At 39.2% G+C, this 26,848-nt stretch overlaps 1 protein-coding gene across 2 annotated transcripts in view; it reads right to left on the reverse strand.

Moving 5' to 3' along the window:
- Nucleotides 1-26,848, reverse strand: part of fstl5 (follistatin-like 5) — a 113,441-nt gene that overhangs the window by 32,477 nt on the left and 54,116 nt on the right. For both annotated transcript variants that reach the window (XM_079629855.1, XM_079629854.1), the window contains exons 5-7: nucleotides 25,208-25,404; nucleotides 19,851-19,971; nucleotides 2,259-2,425 (exon numbers count right to left, since the gene is read on the reverse strand). In XM_079629855.1, the coding sequence (XP_079485981.1) occupies nucleotides 2,259-2,425; nucleotides 19,851-19,971; nucleotides 25,208-25,404 (485 nt within the window). The remainder of the gene's footprint in view (nucleotides 1-2,258; nucleotides 2,426-19,850; nucleotides 19,972-25,207; nucleotides 25,405-26,848) is intronic.

Genomic DNA, 26,848 nt, shown 5'->3' on the forward strand with positions numbered 1-26,848 from the left:
GCTGCCACTTTCTAATGATTAGACATCTAGGCAGTCTTTTTTTAATTGTATCATTCACCTTTATAGGCCATTATATTCAACAGTGTGAGACCATATGCTAGCTTAACGGTTCTTCTTGCTAATCCTTAGTAAAGTTTTCCCCACAGTTTCTTCTTTAGTCTTTAAATCCTCTTCTTTTGTTTTATGCATTCAGGGAGCCGCTTTATAATGGCCATGTGGTGGACTTAGTAGCGTCCCATGATGCAACGCTCAGCAAGCGCCCTCATTTTATCACATTAACGTGCACTAGATGCTTCCTTACATGAAGACGAGATTCACTGATCTTAAACGATATTACCTCTAACTATACTTGCATTAATGAGGTTCTATCTGATGGCAGACTAAAAAGTAGACAAGAAAGAAATGCATAAAATAAAATATTTATAAAAATAAAATTCACTGAACTTAACAATATAACCCCAACTATATTTGGATAATGGGGTTCTATCCGACAGAAGATCAAAACGAAACGAAACAAATTGAAAGAAAACAAAAACAAAACGCACAAAAAAACAACTTTAAAAAAGATGAGGTTCTCTGAAGGCAGACTAAAAAGTAGACGCAAGAAAAAAAGAAATGCATAATGATTAAAATCAAATCAAACATTTATAACAATAAAAATAAAATTCACTGAACTTAAGAATATAGCCCCAACTATACTTGGATAAATGAGGTTCTATCTGATAGAAGACTAAAAAGTGGACACAACAAAGAAAGAAATGCATGATAATATAAAAAATTAAATGTCCACACAACATGGCTTCACGTGGGACGGTTGTGACAGACATGATGACATTAATTGCTCTGGGAATGCAGGATTCCCCAACGGTGTGTGAATGTTTTTTCTAGAGTCTTCTGGTTTAGGTCAGGCAGCTTTGCTGTCCTAAAGGATTGTCTGTAGAGCTGCTGACATTTAAACAAGCTTTCCTCTGAGTCTGTAGATTATTCATGTAGATGCTACCATCTTGTGTGAGTGTGTATGTCCCGTCTGGCTGATATTGTGGAAGGGACTGCAGGGCGCAGGTTCTAGAGATGGATCTTGGCAGCCACAGACTTTCCTCATTTAAAGGCCTCATAAACGTTTAATGTATCGAGGAGGACACAGAGGCTAGTGTTGACTCAATTGAATAAATACCCCAGTGAACGGGCTTTTGGCTGGTCAAATATATACACAGTAATAGAAATTAAAATACAGTGTAACATAGAGAAGCATGAAAAGCTTTCTTCTACATAATATGGCACTAAAATAATACATCTTTGTGTATTTTTACATCTAAAAAATAAAATAATAATAATATATTGTTGTATAAACTGTAGTGTGTTGAGAATACACCCCCCCCCCTTTTCTCTGGCAGACTGCACATATATTTATTCATAAATATATAACAGTGCGTTTAATGAATTTGTACTCATTTATGAGTTTCTAGCCTGTAGCATATCCCACGAGAGACATAACATATTCTCTATACTGCTTTCATTTATTTAAGTACATCTGTTAAATTCTTTTGTTAACTATTTTTTCTTAAATTACTTCATTTCATACTGGCTCAATCAAGCATCATGACAGACTACCAAACCCATTTAGTTTCTCTTGAGTATTTTCTCTCTCAATTCTCATTTACACTAATGTGCTTTCTATTGAGTTGTAGCCGCGTTGAGTGATGTTGCGTTACAGTGCGAACATTTAAATCATCACTCACATCTCAATTTGGTATCATGGGGCCATATTTCATCAGCTTGGGTTGGTTAAGGTTGCTGTAATAAATATATATTATAGGTGGAGCGTGGCACAACTGTGGAACATCTGTAAACTTGGAGACTTTAATTTGAGCTCTTTTAGTGTTATTTATAGGTTTCTTTTGTGAAATCCCACCTGGCCTCGATCTCTTTGTTGAATGTTTCACTCCAAACTCCATTACGTTAAAAGCTAAACTGAGCAGAAAGCACATTGAGAGAGACAAAGTAAATTAGATTGAACATGGAATGATCTCACACCATGTCGTATCATTTTAAAAACAAGGTCGCTGTTCAATGTAGGTTTGCACTTGTGTGTCAAGCAATTTATTGGCTTGAAAATGCTGCGGCTTACTTTTCATCAGCTTTAAAAAGGTAGATCATTGCAACACTTTCCAGATGGCTCGCGCACACACACACACGCTTGACGAGTAAAAGCAGAGTGTGACGGAGACAAAATTAGGGTAAAGGCGCATGTCACTCACGTTAATGTCCTTCAGCTCCAGCATGTTGAGGGTACGGTTGTTGCGTCTCCAGATGATTGGCGGCAGCTGGTCTCCAGTGATGGCACACGTGAGAACAGCGCTCTGACCCACCGTTACCGTGGTGACGCTCAGCATTTGGTCTTCGGGAAGGCTAAGCTGATAGACCTCTGAGAAACAAAGGGAGACAAAGTGTGGTTGATATCGGCTTGTTTTTATTATTTTCCCAGTAAATTTGTTCACTAGGTGTCAACATCAGCCATTAAAATATATTTCTACACTGTAAAAAAAAGTTGCTGCCTTACATTTTTAAGCACAATCAACTTGGATGTTAAACTAATTTAAACTTAAATTACATTGAATTGGCTTATACAATGAGTTGGATCTTGAAAACTTATGACTACATGTGATTTCTAGTGAGAACATCATCTAGTTTTCTCAGATGCAACATTACCGGTGTGAATGTCACTTCCTGTGACACATAACATTCCAGTAAAACAATAAACAGTACTGCAGACACTTAAATGGAGGTTTAAAAGTCCACTTCTTGTTTTATAAATCAGGCTGGTCCAAAGGTAACACAGATGCATCATTATTTAAAGTGAAAAGAGAATAAATACAGAGCTGCTCCTGGTATGACCTGACCATGAACCAAGACCAAACCAGTTCACCAGTTCAAGTCCAAACCAGCACTAGCTCCCCACACATACAGCCTCTTGAGGGCAATATGTCTGATCTCTTTATTTGTTTGTGAGTACTTTGGATAAAAAAGATGTCATGTTTTTTCTCATTTTCAGCTAACGGTCAGTATTCAGTCCAGATGTAATTCAAGGCTCAAGGTTGTTTTTGTACAAAAATATTCTCAAAGGCCATGTTTGGCTAAGATCTCTATATAGGTATTATAATTGCAAAAATAGCCACATGTGCAAATAGGTCATACCCCTTTTTAAAGGAGGCTTTTGCATGTTTTTTTTTTTAAAGTATGATGATGTGCTACTATTAAAAGATAGCATATGTATTTAAGGATACCATAAATACAGCATTTACATATTAGAGTTGTTGTTTTGATTCCACACTTACTACAAACCACAACCTAAAGTCGGCTTTTTCTGATGGTATCAAGTTTACTATGATTTTATACCGTACACTGTTAGCTAAAATTAAAACCAAAACTAATTATTGGTATAATTTAAATAAAATTAGAAGAAAGATTTTATTCTGACTTTATTTCTCGCAATTTCCGAATTTATATTGCGCAATACTTTTTTTCTCGCACTCAGATGTTAACAAGCACTGTGAGATAAAAAAATCACAATTTTCTTTAAAAACAATTTATTCAGTGGTGGAAACAAGCTTCCATAAAAAAAATTACACTTAAAAATTGTAAACAAAAAATTAATATTCACATTTATTACTTAAATGTTGAACTAATATATGTAATAAATGTATAATAAATGTGTAATTAAAAAAAATGACAATCACATACAATTACTAAAATTTACATGAAAACTGAAAATAGAAAAATAAAACCTAATTAAAATTCAAAATATTAATAAATACTTTAATAGTATATAAATAATACTAAAATAACACTGCACCGAGCTTGATGCAATGCATTCTTGTATTGTTATCACTGTGAAAGATATAAGCTAAGTTGCATTGGAAATTAGCCAAAATGGGAGCTTGCATACAATGCCTTAAAATGCTGCATTCATAGGCAGCTTACTAGATTTTGTGATAGATCATGTGTGTGTGCAACGAGCCACTACGTTTTTTGGTTCTGAAAAGTCACCTTTCTCATAACATATAAGCAAACGCACACCCGGAGAGGGACAAGGATAACAAATAAACCCCAACCTCCAATTCTATTTATGAGCCCCATCAATCAGCTGCGACTCTTTAGAGAATCTGATGAGCATCTAATACGACTGAAGCCGCTGTACTGCCCAAGGCGAGAGCTGATGGCTTTACAATCTGACTCATAGCTTCACAACACTTTTTAGAATGATCTTGATAGGCTTTGTGCTACTTTAAGCACGCATCTCCTGATAGTTTCACTTAGTTTTGAAATTAAGATTTTAATGACGGAGAGAATTAACAGCTGTTCCTACGGGCCTCTCAGCAGAAAGGCCAACCAAACACGGCAGTTCATTATGAAGGCTTCTTTTCAACTAAAAACTACTCAACTTAACATCTAGTTTGAATTTAATTATCTCCACAGCCAAGACTCAACAGCGTCATTCAGTCATTATAGGAAAGCTGTTGAAAGATCCTCATATATCATTTCTCAGTTTTTCTACAGCGTGAGAGGAATAATAGAGTCAGGTGCCAAACACTTCTGTTGGTCTAATTAACGGTAAAGTCTCTTCATTTGCTTTTCAGTGGAGCTATACCCTGACCTTTTGGGTTAACCAAGGCCACCTGCTAATAAAGCAGACAGCGACTAGCCTTTAAATGAGAAAGATCAGAAAAATGTCAAAATTAGATCGCCAAGAAAAGCGTCAGCACTCTACTAGCTAGGTAAAGTAGTCATGCTCTTAAGTTAAATACATTTTTTTTCTGTAGAGTGAGAGCAGGTCATTTCATTCCAAAAAGAAACAATTAACCACGGTGAAATGTATTCATTTATTTAACAGATTTCTTCCGGGGGGCTTCAGTGTAGTTTTGTATTGCTAACAGTTAACTACTTTTTTTTCAGGAGTACCTTTTACAGTATAACAACTTTAATTTATGCCAGGGTTACAAACTAGTTTCTTTATCCTTTTTAGTTATTATTAATTTTGTTATCAGTATTGTTATTGTAGCCTATTTTCTTTATAAAAGCCTCCCGTGGACAGGTGTTGAAAATGAGCATGTGTGCTAAAACACTCAAGCAAATGGATATGGTTCGTCCAATGTAATTGTAATGTCCATGTCAAATAAAATAAAAACAAAACAAACTAACAAACAAACAAGTAGCTTCCTCAATACAAACGCACTGATCTTGATTGATTTTATCTCCTTCCCATGATCATGTTAGTGACATCTACTATAATGATTTTTCAGTTATTTTAATTACAGCGATGCACAGAGATGCACACAAGTGAAAAACATAATCAAGCTGCGGCAAAACAAATGAGAACATGGGTTGGGATATCTCAAATGATTATGCAATTAAAGATCTTGGGAATTATAACCAGCTTGCACGCAAGACAACCATGCCTCTCGCAAGCGGCAATTTCGCATTTCAGCGCTGTGCTCTCATTTAAAGCTAATTTACCAAATTAGTCGGTAATGTCTCTTATTCATTGTGTTGCTCTCAGCTCATATAGTGGATAACAGCAGTGTAGCGCTGGTGCACCTTTAGCAACCCCTCATTTAATGTCAGATTCATTCTGCATGGCACACTCTCTGCGTTCCTGAGTGATTTCAGGGGAATACTTCTGTGGAACAGTTATGAGAGAGGAAGAGAGAGGATCTGAGAGTATGCGGCATAGCACAAATACATGAGTGTCACTTTTTATGTATTTAACCAGAGATCAGATAGTAGAGTTAGCTTATTTCTAAGTCTGAATTTTGAGCAGAAACAGAGCTGCCTTAACTTGTCAGTTTCCAAATTTACACTGCAAAGGTGACACATAAGTGCTTTTGAAGTGGCATTTAAGTGTCTCCACACAGACTGTGTAATGCTGCTCAGAGGTGGCATAAAGGCATTTACACAGCAATCGCAACTCTATACTTTGATATGAGGAGATGAGTTGGGTCAGAGCAAGCACAATATATACTGGCTTTTATGCGGCATTGCATCTTTACACTGAATTTTGAGCAGAAACAGAACAGCCTTAACTTGTCTGTTGCCAAATTTACACTGTAGAGGTGGCAGAGAAGTACTTATGAAATGGCATTTTAAAGACATCTTTACACAGCTGAGTTAAAGTGATAGTTCACCCAAAAAAGAAATTCTGTCATTAATTAAAAACCCTTATGTCGTTCCAAACACATAAGACCTTCGTTCATCTTCGGAACACAAATGATACTTTTTTAAAAATGAAATCCGAGAGCTTTCTGACCCCCTAGACAACAACACAATTACCATCTCAAGGCCCAGGTAAATACATTGTTAAAATAGTCCATGTGACTACAGTGAATCAACCTTAATTTTTTTGTAGCAATGAAAAAAAAAGAAGAAAAAAAAAGACTTTAATCAACAATTTCTTCTCGTCCGCGTCTGTCAGTCTCATAGATGGTTTCCTTCAATTTAGGCAGTTTTTATCATGCTGGTGCAAGTTCAAGAGTTTGTATTTGAAATAAGTTTGGTTTTAGTTAGTGTCGTCAGCATCTCTGAGTGATGTATAGTCGTGGAGGCACCAATGGGCTTTTTTTTGGGAACTTCGGGAGAAGATTGGAGCTTTAACTTTAATTTCTAAATGGGCCAGCTAGCTAAAATACAACAAGCCTAACGTAGCAGTTACTAATTCCTTTGTCTACTAATTTTTGTCTAAAATGAGGATAACAAAAATTAAACAATGACTAAAAATACATTCAAATAACACAGTTCTGTATGAGAAAAGCAGAGGTGTGGAGCAATAATAACTAGTTGCTGACATATATGTGTTAAACAGGTGTTAACCATCAATAATAGGATGCTAACCTAGCTAAAACAGACTACATGAGCTAAAGATGGTTGATGTTGCTGTCCACCAAATTGTGATGGTTGTTTAATTTCAATAATATGAAAAATTATGTTACTATTTTTTTTACAGTAAACAATAAATGAATATGTTACTTTTTAAATAAATATGTGGTAAGCACATCAGTTTTGCAGGGGGAGGGACCCACTCACGCTACAGACCTATTACAGATCAGTGGGTGGGACTTCACTTTCTGAAACTAAAAGCAATATCCTCCATCTTGTTTGGAAGCTAAGCTAACAGGCGCTGTGGAGGCAGATGTGAAGTTACGACAATGGCGGAAGGTAACTCACTCAATATGATATGGAAGAAGAGGATTTTGAAAGTTTGTGGCTTCTTTTACGAGCCACAATATAGCGAAGAGCAGCTGAGGCTGATGGAGGAACAGGAGGCGCCAGCGGCTTCTGCAGCCGAGGCAGAAGACCTGCCTGTCGCGGACGAGAAGCCCGGACTGGGGCGGACTGGTGGTGCCTGTGCGCATACGGACACAGAGATGGAGTCCGTCTGCTGCAAAGAATTTCAAGGATGCCAATTTCTCCTGGACGAAATCTCTGAATCAGACGAGGACACGGACGTTTGTGTTGTGAACCATCCTAGTTCCGCACTGCATATGTTCTGACTGAACATCCCGTTACCATGCAATAATTCACCATTTCGAAAGAAATACAAACGAGGAGTAATTCACTAATGAGTTCGCCAACTAACTTTAATCTTTGTGTGAAATTAATTTCAAGCTAGCTTTGTAGACGGAAGAGTGATTTCTCTGATAGGCGGATACCTCATACGTGCCGTTCTGGATTAGTGGGAATTGCTTGCGGAGCTTTGCAATGTGGTGCATTGTGGGAGTTGTTGTCTTTCATACAAACGCGCTCTAAAGTTACTTTCTGTCTTTTCTCGGTCAAGAAGGCACCAAATTCAAAATTTATTTTACATTTCGACAACATATATGACCCACTTTCAATAAAGATTAATGTTCCCACGGGTGAAATGCTCCTTTAAAAAAAAAAAAAGAGGATTGTTCTTTCGATTGATTCTGTGGGAGTGTGGTAACACCTTGATACCACGGCTCCACTTCAATTCAAGTGTTTAAAGGACTTCAAACATATTTATCTGTCACAGTCTACCCTGGGATTTTCTAAGCCAATGAATTAATGCAAGGATCATCAATTGATTGTGAATTCGTCATTGGTTGTGAAGTTGTTGCTTTCAGTTTAAAGGGTTCTGGGTTCTAATATGTGGAAATATTACTTTTTATTTTAGTAAACCAAAACTGCAGCTCTACACCAGAGGTTACACATTAGAAGTAAGGACCCCTGTATTTGCATTTCTTTTGTGAACTCAGAAGAACAGACAGTGAGCCATGGAAGCATGGAGCATGTGTCTGAGCAGGTGAGAGCTGAATTTGACATTGTTGTTTTCCACTAAGAATGCAGTGACTCTCAGCAAAACATAAAAAAATTTCCATTTCAGCACCACTAACACAAAAACAAAAATACAAGCTCAAGCGGTTTCAAAAAGTGGTGTGGATAAAGAGAACAAACTCTTGCTGACTTACCATATTGGGGCTTTTAGAACAGTATGGGGGAAATAATGTGAGGTCCTAAGAAATCAGAACTGAAAAAAACTAAACAGCCAATGTTAGACAGTAAATTTCCTGGGTATCAAGGGAAACCTATTTATTCCTTTCCTAATCACCTGGCATCTGTCAAGCAGTCATTTTATTATATTGCTGTCAGCTCATGCCACATTATATCAGGAAATGCCAGTAATGGGGGTTGGGGCAATACACAAAATGCAACAATTCACTATTGATATATTTTTCTAGGATTCTTATATCTCCATTTTTATCATTAATTAAGTTTTTTTATCTCTACAAAACACACAATTTGATTTTACAGAACATCTGAGCTTTTGCCTTTTTCCATACAAAAAAAGTAGAGATTATTTCTGCCAGACCATAAAGGACAAAAAGTGACATAAAAGTATCATGCAAGTGGTGTGACTTGAGCTACACAACACAGTTATAACGTCCTTTTTGGACCTTCAATTTGGGGTGAACTATTCCTTTAAGCATGGCTGCATCTTCATCTTTTTACCCTATTGTCATTGGCAAAAATGAATCTGAACTCTCATGAATATAAAAAATAAAGCCTGAATGCAGTAAATCAGTAGACGTACAACCTTTCAAAACAGACCATGTGTATGAGTGAGCTCTAGAACTCAATAATATTTGTTCAAACCATTCAATTACACTCTTTTGTGTCTTAGTAGATTTGGAATTTGCTCCAAGACAAGGCACAGCATTTTACAATTCCCTGTAGGATTGGAAGACAAATGGATTTTTCAGAACAAATACAAGTGAGAAGAGGAGTATTTGTTTAGGATGGATGTCAGTGTAGGAAACAGAAAGAGAGAAGGAGATTATGGTATTAAAAACACCCAGATGCAGCCTAAATAAATATGGTGCACCAATCACAATGCAAGACTACATATAATGTGGAAATATTATGGCAGGTGCTGTCCAGGCATTTAATCCTGAGTCAACGTTTGTGATTAATGACAGTGCAGCAAGTACAGGTTTTGCCCTTTCATTTAGAGCGTGTGTAGCAGATGAGTAGACTCTCCCTCAGGGCTCGACCATCTCTCACAGCAGCAGCGTGAGTCTTTCCCATTACAGAGCGGTGATGCTTCTGCAAGCAGAGCTACAGTTAATCCAACTCAGTGAGAGATATCCCATGCACACAGCAGCAGAATACGTTTTTTAGTCCTCTTTTAGCGGGTTGTTTATCGCAGGGCCCCCCAACACGCCTGCCCGCTACGCCACTCCACCAAACTTTTGAACAGTAGTGTAACTTTCTAGCTGTCAGCGTCGGTTAAGGGGATTTCTTTGGATTTTAATTTCTTTTAATTTTTCGGTTACCCCGTATTTTGCTGCATGGAGTCAACCAATCAAAATGCGGCATGAACTTAACCAATCAGCATGTTCAGCGCCTAAGTCCCACCCCCCAAAGCAGGGACTTTCTGAGGGGGAAATCTTTACCCAGAACCTCATTTAGACCCTGGTTTGTCATGATTCTGCCATCTAGTCCTTGTCTTTCTTTTAGTCTTGAGGCAGGATCATGACAGACCCATGTTTTATGTGCAAACACATGGCCTTGTTGGGCCATGTGCTTGTGTTGTCTCGTCTTCTAGCCCCGCCCTCCTTGTTATCCTCGTTTTGTCATTATTGCTTTACCTGTGTCACCTGTTATATTATCATTAGTCTCGTCTTTATTGCTTTACCTGTGTCACCTGTTATGTTATCATTAGTCTCCCTATTTAATCCCCTTGTGTTTGCTGTCCTGTGTCGGTTCATTGTTAATCCTTGTCAAACCTATGTCAGTCTGTGAGAATCTTGTCAAGAGCTGTTGTCCTGTTACGCTATTACCAGTATTAGTTATTTGTTTCTTGTAGTTATCTGTCTCAGTCTAGTTAGTCTCCATTGTCATATCTTGTTCTCCATATCTTGTTTTGCCCCCTCGTGGGCTTTGTTTTCCCTGTTATTTGTATAATAAATCGTGTTGCCTTGACTACTGTCTGCAATTGGGTTCATCCTTCCTCACCTTCATAACAGAATGAACCGACCAAAGAAGAACCCAGCAGACAGTATGTCCTCCCAGCGACAATCGGAGTTCCGTGAACAATGCTGGTTGTCGTCTCCCACCGACAGAGAGTGGGTCAACTTTCCGGTCCCGCCCGAGGGTGAGTGGATCCTGAAGAATTATGCCCGACTCTGGGATCATTTCTCCCAGGAGGATCCACAGACTTCTTCCTCGGGATCTCCACCCTCTGCCCGTCTGCCTGTGATCCAGGAGAGTCGCATCTTAGGCGTTGTTACGCAGGAGGAACAAGGGTGCCCCACTTCGACTCCTAAAGCGTCATCCGCCCCTGTAAGTCTCCGCGGCAAGCGAGGGAGACGGATCTCGTGGGAGTCTGCTTCGGAGTCTTCAGCGACGGAGTCAACCCTGCCAGAGTCTGTCCTCCCAGCACCAGTTACGGTCCCTGCTGAGCTTCCCCTACTGGTCACAAGCCCGGTTTTGGTCTCTGCTCCGCGGCCAAGGAGAAAGAGGAGGAAGAAGGGAGCTTTCTGTCCTCCATCTCTGTCTCCTCCAGAGCCCGCTTCAGTCAACGCTGTTCCAGAGCCCGCTTCAGTCAACGCTGTTCCAGAGCCCGCTTCAGTCAACGCTGTTCCAGAGCCCGCTTCAGTCAACGCTGTTCCAGAGCCCGCTTCAGTCAACGCTGTTCCAGAGCCCGCTTCAGTCAACGCTGTTCCAGAGCCCGCTTCAGTCAACGCTGTTCCAGAGCCCGCTTCAGTCAACGCTGTTCCAGAGCCCGCTTCAGTCAACGCTGTTCCAGAGCCCGCTTCAGTCAACGCTGTTCCAGAGCCCGCTTCAGTCAACGCTGTTCCAGAGCCCGCTTCAGTCAACGCTGTTCCAGTGCCGGCAGCAGAGAGGGTTGCTCATGAGTCTGCAGTCGTGAGAGCTGAAGAGAGAGCCGCGGCCGATTCTGCTGCTAAAGCAGTGTTACAGTCGGTTTCAGCTAGTCAGGAGATGCCGGTCGTCATTGCTGCCAAGACCCTGTCTGATTATTTGTCACGTCTCGTCAGAATCCTAGAAGTCCCTGTCAAGCCTGTCTTGTCCCCAGACCCCGTGCCTAGAGCTGCAGAGATCGCTGTTCCTGAGTCGGTTGTAGTGAACGCAAGTCCTGAATCGGACATGAGAAGCGCATCTTCCGAGTCTGATGTGAGGAGCGCTGGTTCTGATTCGTCTGCAGAATTCTATGACCCCGTTCCAGCTCTGCAGCCTGCTGCTGCATTGCCTCTCTCCACTGCCCAGCCACCTACTACATCCCCTGTCTTGAGTCCTGCTTCATCTCCTACTGTTTCCCCCATCAAGATTCGTCCCATATCGTCGCCCCCTGTTGTCCCTATCAAGACTCCTATCAAGTCGCCTTGTGTTTCCCCGGTCAGCCCTGTCTGCACTCAGCCCCGAACTGTTTCCCCCAAGACTGTTCCTCATGTGTCCCCTTCCAAGTCTGCCCGGATTCCTCGCCCTCAACCCTCACCCCGTAAACCCAAGACCACAGTCCCACCCACCCACCCTGGACATTCCCCTATGAACTCTTGTTCCTCCACCCCCCCTCCAGTGTTTGTTATTTTTATTGTTGCACCCCAACCCTGTCGTTGTGTTTTCGTGTCTGCCCTTATTGTTGTTTGTCATGTTTAGTTGGTTTGTGTCTTTGTCTCAGTCTGTCATGTCCCGTGTTTGATGTCTCCTTGAGGAGCGTCTGGTAGCCGCTCCTTAAGGTGGGGGTTCTGTCATGATTCTGCCATCTAGTCCTTGTCTTTCTTTTAGTCTTGAGGCAGGATCATGACAGACCCATGTTTTATGTGCAAACACATGGCCTTGTTGGGCCATGTGCTTGTGTTGTCTCGTCTTCTAGCCCCGCCCTCCTTGTTATCCTCGTTTTGTCATTATTGCTTTACCTGTGTCACCTGTTATATTATCATTAGTCTCGTCTTTATTGCTTTACCTGTGTCACCTGTTATGTTATCATTAGTCTCCCTATTTAATCCCCTTGTGTTTGCTGTCCTGTGTCGGTTCATTGTTAATCCTTGTCAAACCTATGTCAGTCTGTGAGAATCTTGTCAAGAGCTGTTGTCCTGTTACGCTATTACCAGTATTAGTTATTTGTTTCTTGTAGATATCTGTCTCAGTCTAGTTAGTCTCCATTGTCATATCTTGTTCTCCATATCTTGTTTTGCCCCCTCGTGGGCTTTGTTTTCCCTGTTATTTGTATAATAAATCGTGTTGCCTTGACTACTGTCTGCAATTGGGTTCATCCTTCCTCACCTTCATAACATGGTTCCTGTAGTCGAAACACACCGAGTACCACCCCAAAGTTCCTAGTTCCTGGGGGAAGTTCCTGAAGTGGAAACACGGCTTAAATGTTCTACCTTACCTCCAAATTTGAAATGCTTATCGGCATCTGTTTGCAATCTCAGTTTAAATGAAATTCATATTCAGGAATGGAACGGGAATGTAAAAGGCATTCTCAGTCAACCCAATTCTGAATGGCACACAACCCTGGAATGAACACAACGATTCGAGAGTCACACCTTTCAGTCCCAAACACTATAACACAGCTAAAGAGAAAACCAGAGGAACACCAATATTTCAGTCATTAGACTTTAAAACTGCTACTTTAGGATAGTTTACAATATACAATATAAATGCTCAAGAAAACAACAACAGACCCTTTCCAACAAGCAGCGATGCCGTCAACGGTCTTCAATCATAATTACCAGCTGCCCTCCCATCAAAAGTCATGCTCCGCTCTCCGCCGCCCATCTACTAGTACATTTATGAGTCTGTAAGGCCTCTGTGATAGCTGCAGAATCTTTTAAAAGTTGAAGTCATTGAAGTCAGATGGAATAAAACCTTTACTGTGACCCAATCAATGTGAGAGACAGGCAGTAATAGAAGCTGAAGAAAGGCTGACTTCACACCACCTGTGAAAAACACCATCTCCATGGCACTTGTCAGTAGAGACACACTCATATTAGCATGCCATCACAGTACACATACTTCTAATTGGGCTAATTGGAGCTCGTACACAAGAGGGAATGTTCAAGAAAAATAATGGGATAGACTCCTGGTTAAATTTGATAAATTAAAGTGCATTTCACACCGTATTACAGAGCTGTGATTTTTTTTTTAATCTATCTTTCTCTAACTCGCCACCTTGTTTTTTTTCTCACTTCCCATATGGCAATCTTTAAAAGTCTGTATTGCCTTTCACCGAAGTCAATTTTGTTTCAAGTGAGGCCCTGTTTCTTATCACACAATTCTCTACTGCCAATGATATTGAGCGGATCCTGTATTTCTGTGTGTGTGTGCGAGTGTTTGTCTGTTTAGCAGACAGAGCAGGTGGATTGACGTTCTCTCCGGAGGCATATCAGCCCTGACAGGTGAAAGGAACGGCATTGTGGGCCGGCGTGGCGTTAAGTAATTGCCTTCTGACTCCACTGGGGGATGTAAATAGTTTGGAGCATGAAGCATACAGATATGCCAACTGAACAAACCAATCATGATAAAGAACCACGTAGACGCACCAATCACAAGTAGGAGCATGAGTAAACAAGAGTCAAAAGCAGAAAAATGACAGGAAGATTTGTCATTTTTTAACACATTGTTGACTTCAAAAACTTCCCCAAACAATATATAAGAATTTTACACAAATGTAACTTTCTTTTAATTTGTATTTCAGACATTATAAGAAACCCTGAAGTAATTCCTAACTAACTAACAATCTGATTACCTTAAGTCAAATATATTTTCACAGTGCAAGCATAAACATGTTAAGGCACCAATTTGTGAACTAATCTTTTTGGCTAAACCAGTTCACAAAACCAGACTAAATGATTTGTTCGCAAAATGGATTTTCTGTTTCAACCCAATCGTTCCGTCCAGTTTTGTTTCAGCCGAGTCATCATTCAGATTTTGAAAACTTATTTCTAAACTGATGCTGAAATATATGCAAGATATTACAAGTCCAATTTTCCTCATGCTCGCAGAGCCTGTGAGATTCATGCATGTTGAGAACCGAGTCTTATAAAAAAAACTTGAGTATACATTAATTATAATTACTGCTGTGAATAAACGAGTCACACGTTTAGCCTTAAATGTGTGAACTACTGAAATAATTGAGGAGAAATGAAAATGCTCTCCAGTGCCAGAGAAAAGGGCCAGAATCTGAGTAAACACATTTAGCATGTCTCTAAAACTTCTCATAGACCATGTGCTAATTGCTGCAATATGAAATCTAGAGGGCATGAAGAACCAGACAGCATCTTTCAGTAATGTACTTACTGTAGATGCAGTGAAATTAGAAAGTTTCTACTGTAGGCTGCATCATTTACTTAAACACTGCATTTGATACCTTGCCCAGCTCTTTTGGATTCCCTTGCTCTCCATTTATTTATTTAATGCTTTATTTCGAACATAAACATAAAACAAGTAACAAAAGAAAGTAAACTGAAAAAAAAACAAAAAAAAAAAACAAACAATTTATGTTAATAATATGAAACCAACATGTCCGAAAACCAACATGTCCATCTTACTTTAGGAAGACCAGAGACTCTCCAAACCAAAACTGGACAGTTTTAAGCTTTCATGGGCTGTCACCCTCCATCAGGACTGAGATATATACCCATGTGACTGATGTACACCCGGACCTGAAGAGTTTGAACAACACAAGTCAACGCTGACAAGGTCTGTTCACATCAGTAAATCCCATCCGACCAGATTCAACCTTCCTTATCGTACCAAAGTGTGCTAACCCCATCAGACCAGAGTCTACTACACCATAGTGTACATTTTACCCCCATATCAGACCACCAAGATCAAAATCATGCAAGAGTAAATCTGAGTTATTCATGTGAAATAATAAATCTCTCATGCAACAAATGAATGTTAAAACCAGCCAATAAATCATGTTGTTTACAGATTTTCAGCCGTCTCTCCTGCATCACAATATCTCACAACAGACAAAGCCAGATCAAATATCGCAATGAATACTGGAGAAACAGCTTCTTGACTCACCTTCATCACTGGAGGTCACCAGGTAGCGGTCTTATTGACCGTTATTGTAATACATTATTGATGGGCTATATAAATAGCCATAGTTTTTTTAAATCTTGTAAATTATAAAAGTAAGATACCATTTTATTTTGGAAATCAATCAGTTTTCTTGCTGCAAATTTTGTGTATAAATTGCAACACATAATACAGTACATCACATCATGAACAAGATTAATGAGTTTCATTCTACAAATCAAACTCACCAAGAATACCAACAATTTGTGATATGGTTTATTTGCATCATTTTGTATTATGCTATTACCGCTGTACAGTATGTGGGCTGAAACAAATTACATAGAATGGTGAAACTGCTCACATTAACCTCTCCATCTTGCCTACACTTGCCTACTATCTCACAGGAGACAGACTGACTTTGTTTCTATCAAAGGTTGCCATATTACATCAATGCTCAGTTCCATAAAGTTAAACTTTTCTCAACTCAACTTTGTTGCATATGCCCACATTAAATTAATGATTTTGTGTTTCTTTAATGCTGCAGATCGCTGTCAGTGTGAATATACATGGAGATAAAAGGGTCAATGAGGGTAGAAGAGGACTGAGAAAACATATTGAGAAAATGGTTTAGAGCAGGTGCCCATGTGATGGAAAAAGAAGCCAGGATCTGGTGAATCTGAGAAGCTCATATCAGTGGGTAAATTTCACACTGAAGGTCGAACTGATGAAACACATTCACATATTCACATTCTCATACACGTTGATATCTAATAGCATCCGCTCACAGCATGAACTCTAATGCTGTTGGTACAACCAACATGCACTGTTTATAAAGTAGTATTCTTCAAACTCTTCAAAAACATTTGTTCAAAGCATCAGGAGCTGAAAACAGACAGTGTGAAGGAGTTCTCTGAAGGTGTCTGACAAAATGTCTTGTAATCTTTTTATCTTTAAGTTTAGAAGAATAGCAAAAGTAGCAATACAATTTTTTTTTTGTTTGCCTGTAGGGCTGTTCCCGCCTCATCCAAACTCCCGCTGAGATCGGAGTAAATGCACAGAGGCAGACAAAGGCAGCGATTCTCATTCTAAAACCTACTTCCTGTCTGAAAAGCTGCTTTTTTGCTCAAAAACACAGTGTGTAACAATAGGATTCTTGGAAAAGTGTTCTATGCATTGTTGTCCCTTTTTTTTTATCCCATCCCGACCCTTACGTTAAATGTGTCGGCCCTTGCTGAATGTCAGTGAAAATTGAGTCAAATTGAAATGTCAGAGGAGGATGAAACTAAAAAGCAAAATGAGACTGAGCATATGTGCTGAATGTTAGAGTAAAAGGTTGGAACTCATTTGGCAAGCTTTGCTTTTACTTCGAATCTTTCAATATGTGTCATTTCTTGTGACATAAGAAATGTCTTAACCATCCACAGGGAGCTTGTATTTAGACCCAAGAACTCAATGCTTTCATCTATATTGGGAACACTAATTTATTCTCCATTGGGATAGAAATTTCAGCAAAAGCAAGAGCAAAAGCCCTGAATAAGAAAGGAAATCCTAATAATATAATATGTGTAATACAATATAATATTAATTAGGACTTTTGTTCTTTGTATTAGTTTATTTATTTGTTTATTTTGTTATTAGGCTGTGTAATTACCCATAGTTTTAAAAATATGATTGTAAATGATGAAAATAAGATATCATTCTATTTTGGCAATCAATTTTCTTGCTGCAGGGAAAGAGTTTGTGTAGAAATTGCTTTTATATATGTAACACTTTACAATAAGGTTTCATTAGTTAACATGAAGTTATCATGAACAGTATACTCTACAGCATTTATCAATCTTTATTAAATGTTAATTGCAACATGTGCTGATACATTATTAAAATCAAAAGTTGCATTTGTTAACATTAGTTAAATGGTTTGTTTGTCATTAATTACTCAACCTCATGTCGTTCCAAAGCCATAAGAGTTTTGTTCATCTTCTTAATACAAATGAAGATCTTTCTGTCCCTCCATTGGAAGCTACACAACTACCACTTTGATGCTTCAAAAAGTTCATAAAGAGATAGTAAAACGAATCTTCTTGTGAAGGGTTCTTGCAGAAGCTTATACGTGCTGCGTAACACACGAGAATGAACCTCATTGGTTCTTGCAGAAGCTCAAACATGCGGTGTAACACGAGAAATAACCTCATTGGTTCTCGCAGAAGGTCAAACGTGGTGCGTAACACAAGAATGAACCTCATTGGTTCTTGCAGAAGCTCAAACATGCGGTGTAACACGAGAAATAACCTCATTGGTTCTCGCAGAAGGTCAAACGTGGTGCGTAACACAAGAATGAACCTCATTGGTTCTCGCAGAAGGTCAAACGTGCTGCGTAACACGAGAATGAACCTCATTGGTTCTCACAAGTCAACCGAACATTGAGCTTCCGTTTACCACAACTGATGTGAGTTGATGAATGTTTTTATGTAAATAAAAGCCTAAATGAAATCTGTTCAGCGCATAAAGAGATCGTGTCTCTTCAAAAAATGTTGAACTAAACCGCTCAATTCATATGGATTAGTTTTATGATCTCTTTATGAACTTTTTGAAGTGTCAAAATTATAGTTGTGTAGCTGCCAATGGAGGGACAGAAAGCTCCCAGATTTCATCAAAAATATCTTCATTTGTGTTCTGAAAATGAACGAAAGTCTTACGGGTTTGGAACGACATGAGGGTGAGTAATTAATGACAGAAATTTAATTCTTGAGTGAACTAACCCTTTAATTCACTGTGAACTAACATGAACAAACAATGAACAGCTATACTTTTATTAACTAACGTTAACAAAGATGAATGAATACTGTAACAAATGTATTGCTCATAGTTAGTTAATACATTAACATGATAACAAATTCCTTGTCCTTTTGGGGACATATTATGGTCCCTGTGAGGAAAACAGTTTCTATAAAATAGAAAAATGTATAATACAACCAGAGGACAGTCTCAGTTTAGTGAGGTCAGTCATGTCCACCTCTTCAACATAAAACATCTTTTATCAGCTTGATTACTATAGGCACTCCATGGAGTCTGGGCGTTCATCTACTTTAGCAATATAACTTAGTTTCCAGGCTGACACAAATGCCCTATACCAAATGTTACTTGCATCTTGAGTCATGCAGTTAATTAGTGTGCCTCAGTTTCTCTTCAGCAAATCCGTTAATGAGTACACGAAAGAGGAAAATGGTACTCAGGCCGCCACTGTTCAGTGGCTTACTGAAAAATATGACTGTAGACTTCAATTAGAGCTTAATAAGGATTCATTCACCTTTACGATGACCGCAAGATCTGACTTTCTAACAGTGGGTTGTCAGAGTCACAGTCCATTTCAGAGGCCGTTGACCCCGTGGAATGGACTAACAGAGAAATGTCACTTCATTACATGTCATGCCAATGGGTCTGAACTTGCCATGAAGAGCAGGGCTGGGATCCAAGAACCAGGTCTGGATATTGCAACATTTTACTAGAACCTAAGGATTTTCATGATGTTTGGCTCTGTTCACAGTTCTTTAACGCCTACATTCTTCCACATGTGCAGATGGAGCACTGCACTGAAACTGAGTGTTTTTTTCCTACTATAGAAGTCAATGGGGGCCATCAACTGTCTGGTTTCCGACATTCTTCAAAATATCTTCCTTTGTGTTCAGCAGAAGAAAGAAATTCATACAGGTTTGAAACAACTTGAGGGTAAGTAAATGATGACATAATGTTCATTTTTTAAGTGAACTATTCCTTTAAGTCTTCAGTAGTTGCAGTTTAATTTATGAACAATTGACTGAATCAGCTCAATCAATCAAAAAGATTGACAAGTCTGTCAACAACAACAACAACAACAACAACAACAACAACAAAATATGTCAAATTAACACACTTAACTTGACTAAATCAGTGTTTCTCGACTTACTGAACTACAAGTTATTAATGGAATCAGAACTAGAACAGTTAACTTCCTCACACGTAATAAAAAAGAGACTAATCTACATCCTGTGAGAATGAACACAAACTGTATCCAAACATGAAAAAATTGCACAATGAAATGAAAGCTGCTCACATCTGTAAGCGAGACTGAAAATGTGTTCAGTTTCTTCATGAAAATACTGCAATTATCCATTGTGCTATTAACAAATGACACTGAAAATAAGTGTCACAGTTACTGAATGTGCATTCAGCCATGACGGTGCTAATTATGCAGCTGAACATTTCTCTCAGCTTGGTTCACTTTCATCACTTTATCAAAACCCAACACTCACCAAAAGCTGCGTAGAACTCCTCTCTAGTTAGGTGTTCGTCATCGGTGACGTCGTTAAATTTGAACAGGTCGAACAGGGTGCACTCTGATGCCGTCCTGCTCAGACCTTCCTGCTTGATGACCTGCATGACAACAAGATTAAAGATCAAGACATTAAAGAGATGAAATCCAGAGCAGCACCTACTGTATGACACTTTAAAATGATTACTTACCAGAGCAAATGTGTTTTGTGCAGTGAATGTAGCTCAAGGAAATACTAACAAAGGATGTTCAAATTTAAGGACATGTTTGTTTACACAATTTTGGTGCCGTCTTGGGCCTCCACATGACGTCTGATGTAAAATCTCCATCCTGAAGCAAAACTTCTCTAGTCTAGTGTACCATTCTGAATAATTAAAGATGTGATTCCTATCTACATCAGACATTGTGCATCCTGTCGGCTGGCAAACATCCAGAACTGAGCAAGATTTTATAACAGCCTTATGCTGGAAAACATGAGGGATTACTGTAAAACGTTCTATCATACATTCATCCATGCCAGAAATATCTGATGGTAATTACAGTTAGAGAAAGAAAGCTGGAGGGATTGTTGATGATACATTTTAGGGGTTAGATTCACAGTTAAGATTTGGAAAAATGCCTTGAGCATATGCGGTATGAACAATAATATTTAACTTGGTGACTGGTGGTCAATGGATTCAAAACTCACTGAAAGTGATATAACTACACATAGTATATATATATATATATACCATCTCATGAAAGCTTTGGCATACCTAGTGCTAAGACTGACCCACACTGACTTATATAACTAAAACCCGATCTGTGTGTTCAGATTCAATCCTGTCATTTTATTATCTGTTGCAAACTCTAATCCTCTTATAGAGACTTCATACCAGCACAGAAACTGACTCAAAACCTTTACTTTCACCTCTTTTGCAGGGTTGATTTATCGTTTACTTCGAAGACAAACCAAACAAACTTTCAAATGCTGAAATGTGTTGATGTACCTCTCTGATCTGCGTGCCGCATGCTACAGGCAATGTCAGCAAAGTTTTCCATAATGAACGACTCTCTACATCCGATCCACCGTGCTAAATGAAATCCCAGAACAGCTTTAGGCATGTACTTATTCTATAACTTTTAAATATAAACACTTCTAGATGCACAAAAAAGCAGGATCAAGTTAGTTCTGGAAAAAAAAGTTTTTGAGCATCATTTGATTAAAGATTCAACTTTGCTTGATATTTTGCATTAGATGTAGTGATGCACATATTTCGAAAGTGTCTTAAAGCTGCAGTCCGTAACTTTTTTGGGGTAAAAATTATCCAAAATAAATTGTTGAGCAAGTACAAAACCAGCCAGTGTTCAAAACTATCTGCTTGCCGTAGCTCGATTCAAAACGGTAAGCTTGTAATAATTTTAATTCCAGTGGTACTGGTGGATTTCCGTGGGAAATTCGAGCATGTCTTTGCGTCATTACGTCACATCTGTACACATAAAGAAGGTGTCTCGGCTAGTAGGCTATATTGCATGTGAGGATGTTGGAGGTGAAGATTTGTAGGCTTTTCTCACAACACTTGAAAGAATTAAACTTTTCAATTTGATGGTGGATCCAGAAAGGTTCAAACGACAATCACCAGTGACAACTGGAGATTCACCCGCTATAAAATGCAAAAGACTTCAGAGTGGCTACTGAAAAAAAGACACTGCAACCGGGCCCATGCGAAAACAAGGATACATATCGGAAGGGCTTTTGAAAGGTGGCGTGAACTTTCTGTTTTGAAGGGGTTCAAAACGGACGAATAGACAGCTTTTTTTCTGCTGGACAGGTAAGACATTTCAATGGTTCAATTATTTAACAGTAGCACACTTGTTCGCTTAATTCATACAGTTACGGAGTACTGAACTACAGGTAGCCCTAATACACATTAAATGTAGTCACGCAATGCTGATGTTGTTAAGTATAATTTGCACGGTTTGACGTGATATGACAAGCGACTGTTAGATTTAATCAGCGCGATTTACTGCATACATTAAGTGGTTTCCAGAATGACACTGTATTATTAAATATATTGTCATTATTAAATATATAATTATATGACATAAAACAATAATACTCATTCATTAAGCCAGAAAGTGTTCATGGACTGTCCCTTTACTTCCGGCATAAAGATAATTCCAGGTGTAGCAGAAGACCTACAGAGTTGAGCAGAATGCTGATAGACTTTAATTGCTCTATTAGAGCAGAATGGTTTGATTTCGCTGCAAGGCATTTCACTATATGTTCCTATTCCTCTAACACCTTTTCAACCTTGCGGTAGCTTCATGTCAAAAGGCCAAGCTTTTGTATTCAGGGCCGGTCCGAATTTTCACTTTTTACATTGTCTTCGATCTGCCATGCATGAAAAGAGATCTATTCTTCTTCCACTGAGAATGAAGAAATATGCAAATGACATGAAAATATTGCACAATGAAATTGAAATGGCTCACGCCTGTAACCGAGAGTGAAAGTGCGTTCAGAGTTTTCTCTCTGGAGAAATATGAATAAATTCATATTTTGCTCATTTTGCTATGCACAGTATCTCTATAGACAGGTGTAATCTTTCTGCCGCAGGACAAGATAAAGCCCAACTGACCTGGGATCAGTTTATGAACGAGTTATTAAAAAAAGAGACAAGCTCGCCTGCTCATTTGCCATTTCAAATTAATGCAATAGATTGTGGGTAAAAGTGATCCCCAGCTATTTACATAACATATCAGATTCAAACATTAGATATTGAATTATTGTAAACAAACCAAGACAACATGTCTTCGCATAAAGGCTTTGATTGGACTTCATAATTTCTTTTCCCTTTTTTAAACTTAAAATAGTACACCCAAAAATAAAAAAAATTATGTCATAATTTACTCACCCTCATGTCTTTCCAAACCTGTATGACTTGATTTCTTCTGTGGAAACCAAAAGAAGATATTCTGAAGACTGTTGATAACCAAACAGTCTTTTTCAATTGACTTCCACTGTATTTTTTGTCCATACAATAGAAAGTCAATGGGAACAAAAACTGTTAAGTTAGCAACATTCGTCAAAATATCTTCTTTTGTGTTCCACAGAATAAATAAAGTCATACAGGTTTGGAAAGACATGAGGGTGAGTAAATTTCATCAGGAAAACCCATAACATTTGAGCTGCTTTTGAGAAATTCAGGAAATTATTATTTTTTGTCCTGCACTCACAAACCCTTATTTTCTATGTTTTCCCTTTTCTTCACTCTTGCAATTTCAATAAAACCTCATGTACTATTGAAAAAAAAAAGGCTGTCAAGCCAAAAATGACAAAATATGTAGTGGTCTTTTAATGGTCTTAACCATTTTAATCACAAAACACTGGTCAAGAAATGAGCAACAATTGCACAAATACTGTAGATAAAGTAACTTAGCACCTTTGTTTTCTTTAAGTGTTCAAGATGAGTGGGTAAACTTGCAGACAGCTTTTTAGAGAATAAAGACTCAGGGCCCTATTTTAATGATTTCAAACGCAAGTGTCAAAGTGCAAAGCGCACGTAACTTTGTGGGCGGATCCCGGCGCTGTTGCTATTTTCCCGGCGGGATAAATGACTCTTGCGCCCGACGCAAATCTAAAAGGGGTTGGTCTGAAGTAGCTTCATTATTCATAGGTGTGGTTTGGGCGTAACGTGAAATAAACCAATCAGAGCGTCCTCTCACATTCCCTTTAAGAGCCGGCGCGCTTGTTCCATGGCGGATCGCTATTATAACGGCGGATTTGCCGGCGCACGCCAGAAGCGGTTCACAGCCCAGGAGACCGACGTTCTCGTCAGGGCTGTAAAACACAGAGAAGTGACATTGGGGATGATGGGAGAAACCCACCCAAATTAGCTTCGGTTAAACAGGCGTATAATTTGGGTAGTAAATGTGTAGCCTAATCTAGATTTTTATTTTATTTTATCTAGATAGATCTTTTTCACATCTTCACGGACACAACAATGATTTCCCACGTGTGTTAATATTTTTCCTTGTAATGTATGATTTGCAAAAATGAAAACTGCTGCATCTGTTTATATTAGAGAATCAAAGTGGATGCGCGTTAACATTATGGCCAAGCACGCGCCCTTAAAATACCATATCACTAACGCGCAACGCGCCACTGTCTTTAGACTGTTTTTTTCCTGGTCACTGGCGCTATTGCTTTCTAAAACTGGAAAATAGCACCAGGGCAGATTTGCGCCGGAACACGCCTCCTCTTTGCGCCGAACCGTCCCCGCGAGCGCAAGTTCATTTCCTAATTTACCGACGTGCGTCTGTGGAGGGAAAAGTCCGCTGTGCGCGGGTGCAAAATAGGAATGATACATGCGTCGGTGTTCAAATTCAATTGCGCTGGGTGCAAGATAGGGCCCTCGATGTTGGCTTCAAACAGTTGAAAAAAAAAGAGTTAATTTGAGTTTATTGTGAGACGAGGGTTCAAATGTGGAATCTGACCAGGCCAGCCTTGATGGACTTGTTCTCAAGCGACTTCATGGTTGCCTTTGAAATTTGAGCAGGAACTGCTCAATTCCTCTTTAGATAACAACTTTTAGTTTTTGGGAAGCAATCCATTCTGCAATATTATCCTGTACTCCAAAGCATTACTTTTCAGAGTGAAGCTCACCAATACCAGCAGCTAAAAAGGCTCCCCACACAATGGCAGCTCTTTCGCCATTCTTCACTATGACAGAGATGCATTTATTATTAGATGCATTTATTATTATATTTCTCAGCAGATTTTTGAAGACACCGCTCAAGAGCATCACCATGCAACTCCTGTTCATCGAGATTCTTCACTCCACACACAACTTCCCATATTCTGCTGAAAACTTCATTCTGCCTTTGATGTTTTTCTGAGACAGGCAGCAATGGCATTTTAAGTAGTGCATTTGCTTAAATTTGGCTCATTTCCTGACCAATAATTTGTGGTTAAGACAATTAAAAGCTTAGTTTAGCCATTTTGGGCTTGGACCTTTCCCCCCCCCAGGTGTGTATATGTTAGCAGCTAGATGCTACCTTGGTGACATATAACAACATAATTCCAGAACAACATGTCATTCAACATATCATAAATACTCAGATGTTTTAATTTGAAAACATATATGAAAGATTAAAACAGCAAAGGTTTAAAAAGGCCTCAATCCATCTTTATTTTTTAACCCTGCAACATCTCTATTTTTCTCTTTTATTAGAAAACTGACCTCTCCTTTTGGTTGGAAAATGGTCATTAAGATGACAGATACATGTTAAGAAGGTCAAAAGACCTCACTTAATTACGTAAAAATTAAACGGGTGAAAGAAAAGAGACTGTCTTACCTGTGAGAGCTCACTGCTGTCAACTCTTCCACTACCATCTGCGTCAAAGCGCTTGAACATCATGTCCACCAGATGCTTCCTAGTTGTCATATCCTTCTCATGGCTGCCATGGTTACCAGAGGTCAAGTACCTCTGAGCGTGTAAGTCCAACATCTTGGTCTTCAATTTTTTATAATCTCCCAGACGACAGTTATCATCTGTGAAGAGTGGGATAGAAATGGTGGTCAGATCAGTGAGGGATATGGAGATGGATTCACGGTTCTGCAGCATTACTAATTCATCAATACTGTGGCAATATGAAGCCCTTTTTAAAAATGGTCATGTGAGGAATTCCAACAGGTCTGTCATGTAAATTAATGATGAGAATTTGCAGATTTGGTGGATCTCACAAGAAGAATCAGACAAACTTGAGGATTTCCAAATGTCTTTTCATTTATACATTTGGTAGGCACTTTCATCAAATCTTAATTATTAGTGCATTCGAAGCATATGTTTTGACATTCTGCATTCCCTGGGAATCAAACCCTCAACCTCGGTGTTGCTAGCACACTGTACTACAAGATACAGGAATTAAAAATTATGTCAATAGTGATGACGGTAATCTTTTTTGTTCCACCAATGCAAATAGTTCCAAACAAAACCTCTGTACCAAAACAGAGCCACTGTACATCTCCGAGCAACACAAATTATGGCGCTTTTCCACTGCATGGTACGGCTCGGTTCGGTTCGGTACGGTTCAACACGGCGTGGAGCGGTTCGGTTCGCTTTGCTTTTCCACTGCGTGGTACGACTCAACTCGGTACGGCACGGTTTGGTTTGCTTTAGCTCGGTTGCTTTTCCACTGCAGTTAGTACCGCTTCAAAGTGGGTGGGACTGATCGTTAAGTTGTATGTCTGGTGGTAGCCGTGTGCGGCTAAGAGCTGTGCTACTTCCGCTCCTCGGCAACCAACGAGAGGAACGTCTGCACCTCGTCCACTGACCACGATTCAGCCATTTCTTGTTTGATTTTTTTGAACTTTTTTTGTCAAGTAAAAACTCTAAAAACAGGTGCTACCGCGTTTGCTGTTGTCTGGCTATTTAAATATAGCGGGTTTAGTGTCTCGTGTAGCAAATATACAATGACGCTGAAGTGACGATTCTGTCTGACCAATCAGTGATCTGCAGTGTTTTCACGTCACGTTTAGTATCGGTACGGTACGCTTGGAACCTCAACAGAGGTGGTACCATTTAAAGCGAGCTGAAGCGAGCCGTACCGTACCGTACCATGCAGTGGAAATGCTCCATAAGAGAGCCGTACCGAACCGAGCCGTACCGTACCATGCAGTGGAAAAGCGCCAAAGCGTGCCGTGCCGTACCGAACCGTACCGTACCATGCAGTGGAAAAGCGCCATTAGTGTAGCGTTTCTTTAATTCTGAATGATTTGACATTTTGAATGAATGATTCAATGACTCACTTTTTTAATTCCTGAATAAATCAGCGTTTTTGAAGAAAAGAAAAAAGGTTGAACAAATGATTCAATGACTCATAATAACAGTCTCGTGTTTCATTCCTAAATAATCAGCGTTTCTGAACAAATATTTTCAGTGAATGATTCAATGACTCACTCATGAAGACTAGCAACTGGTGTAACTATGTAACTT

The sequence above is a fragment of the Phoxinus phoxinus genome (genome assembly GCF_949152265.1).
Source record: "Phoxinus phoxinus genome assembly, chromosome: 12".
NCBI lineage: Eukaryota > Metazoa > Chordata > Actinopteri > Cypriniformes > Leuciscidae > Phoxinus > Phoxinus phoxinus.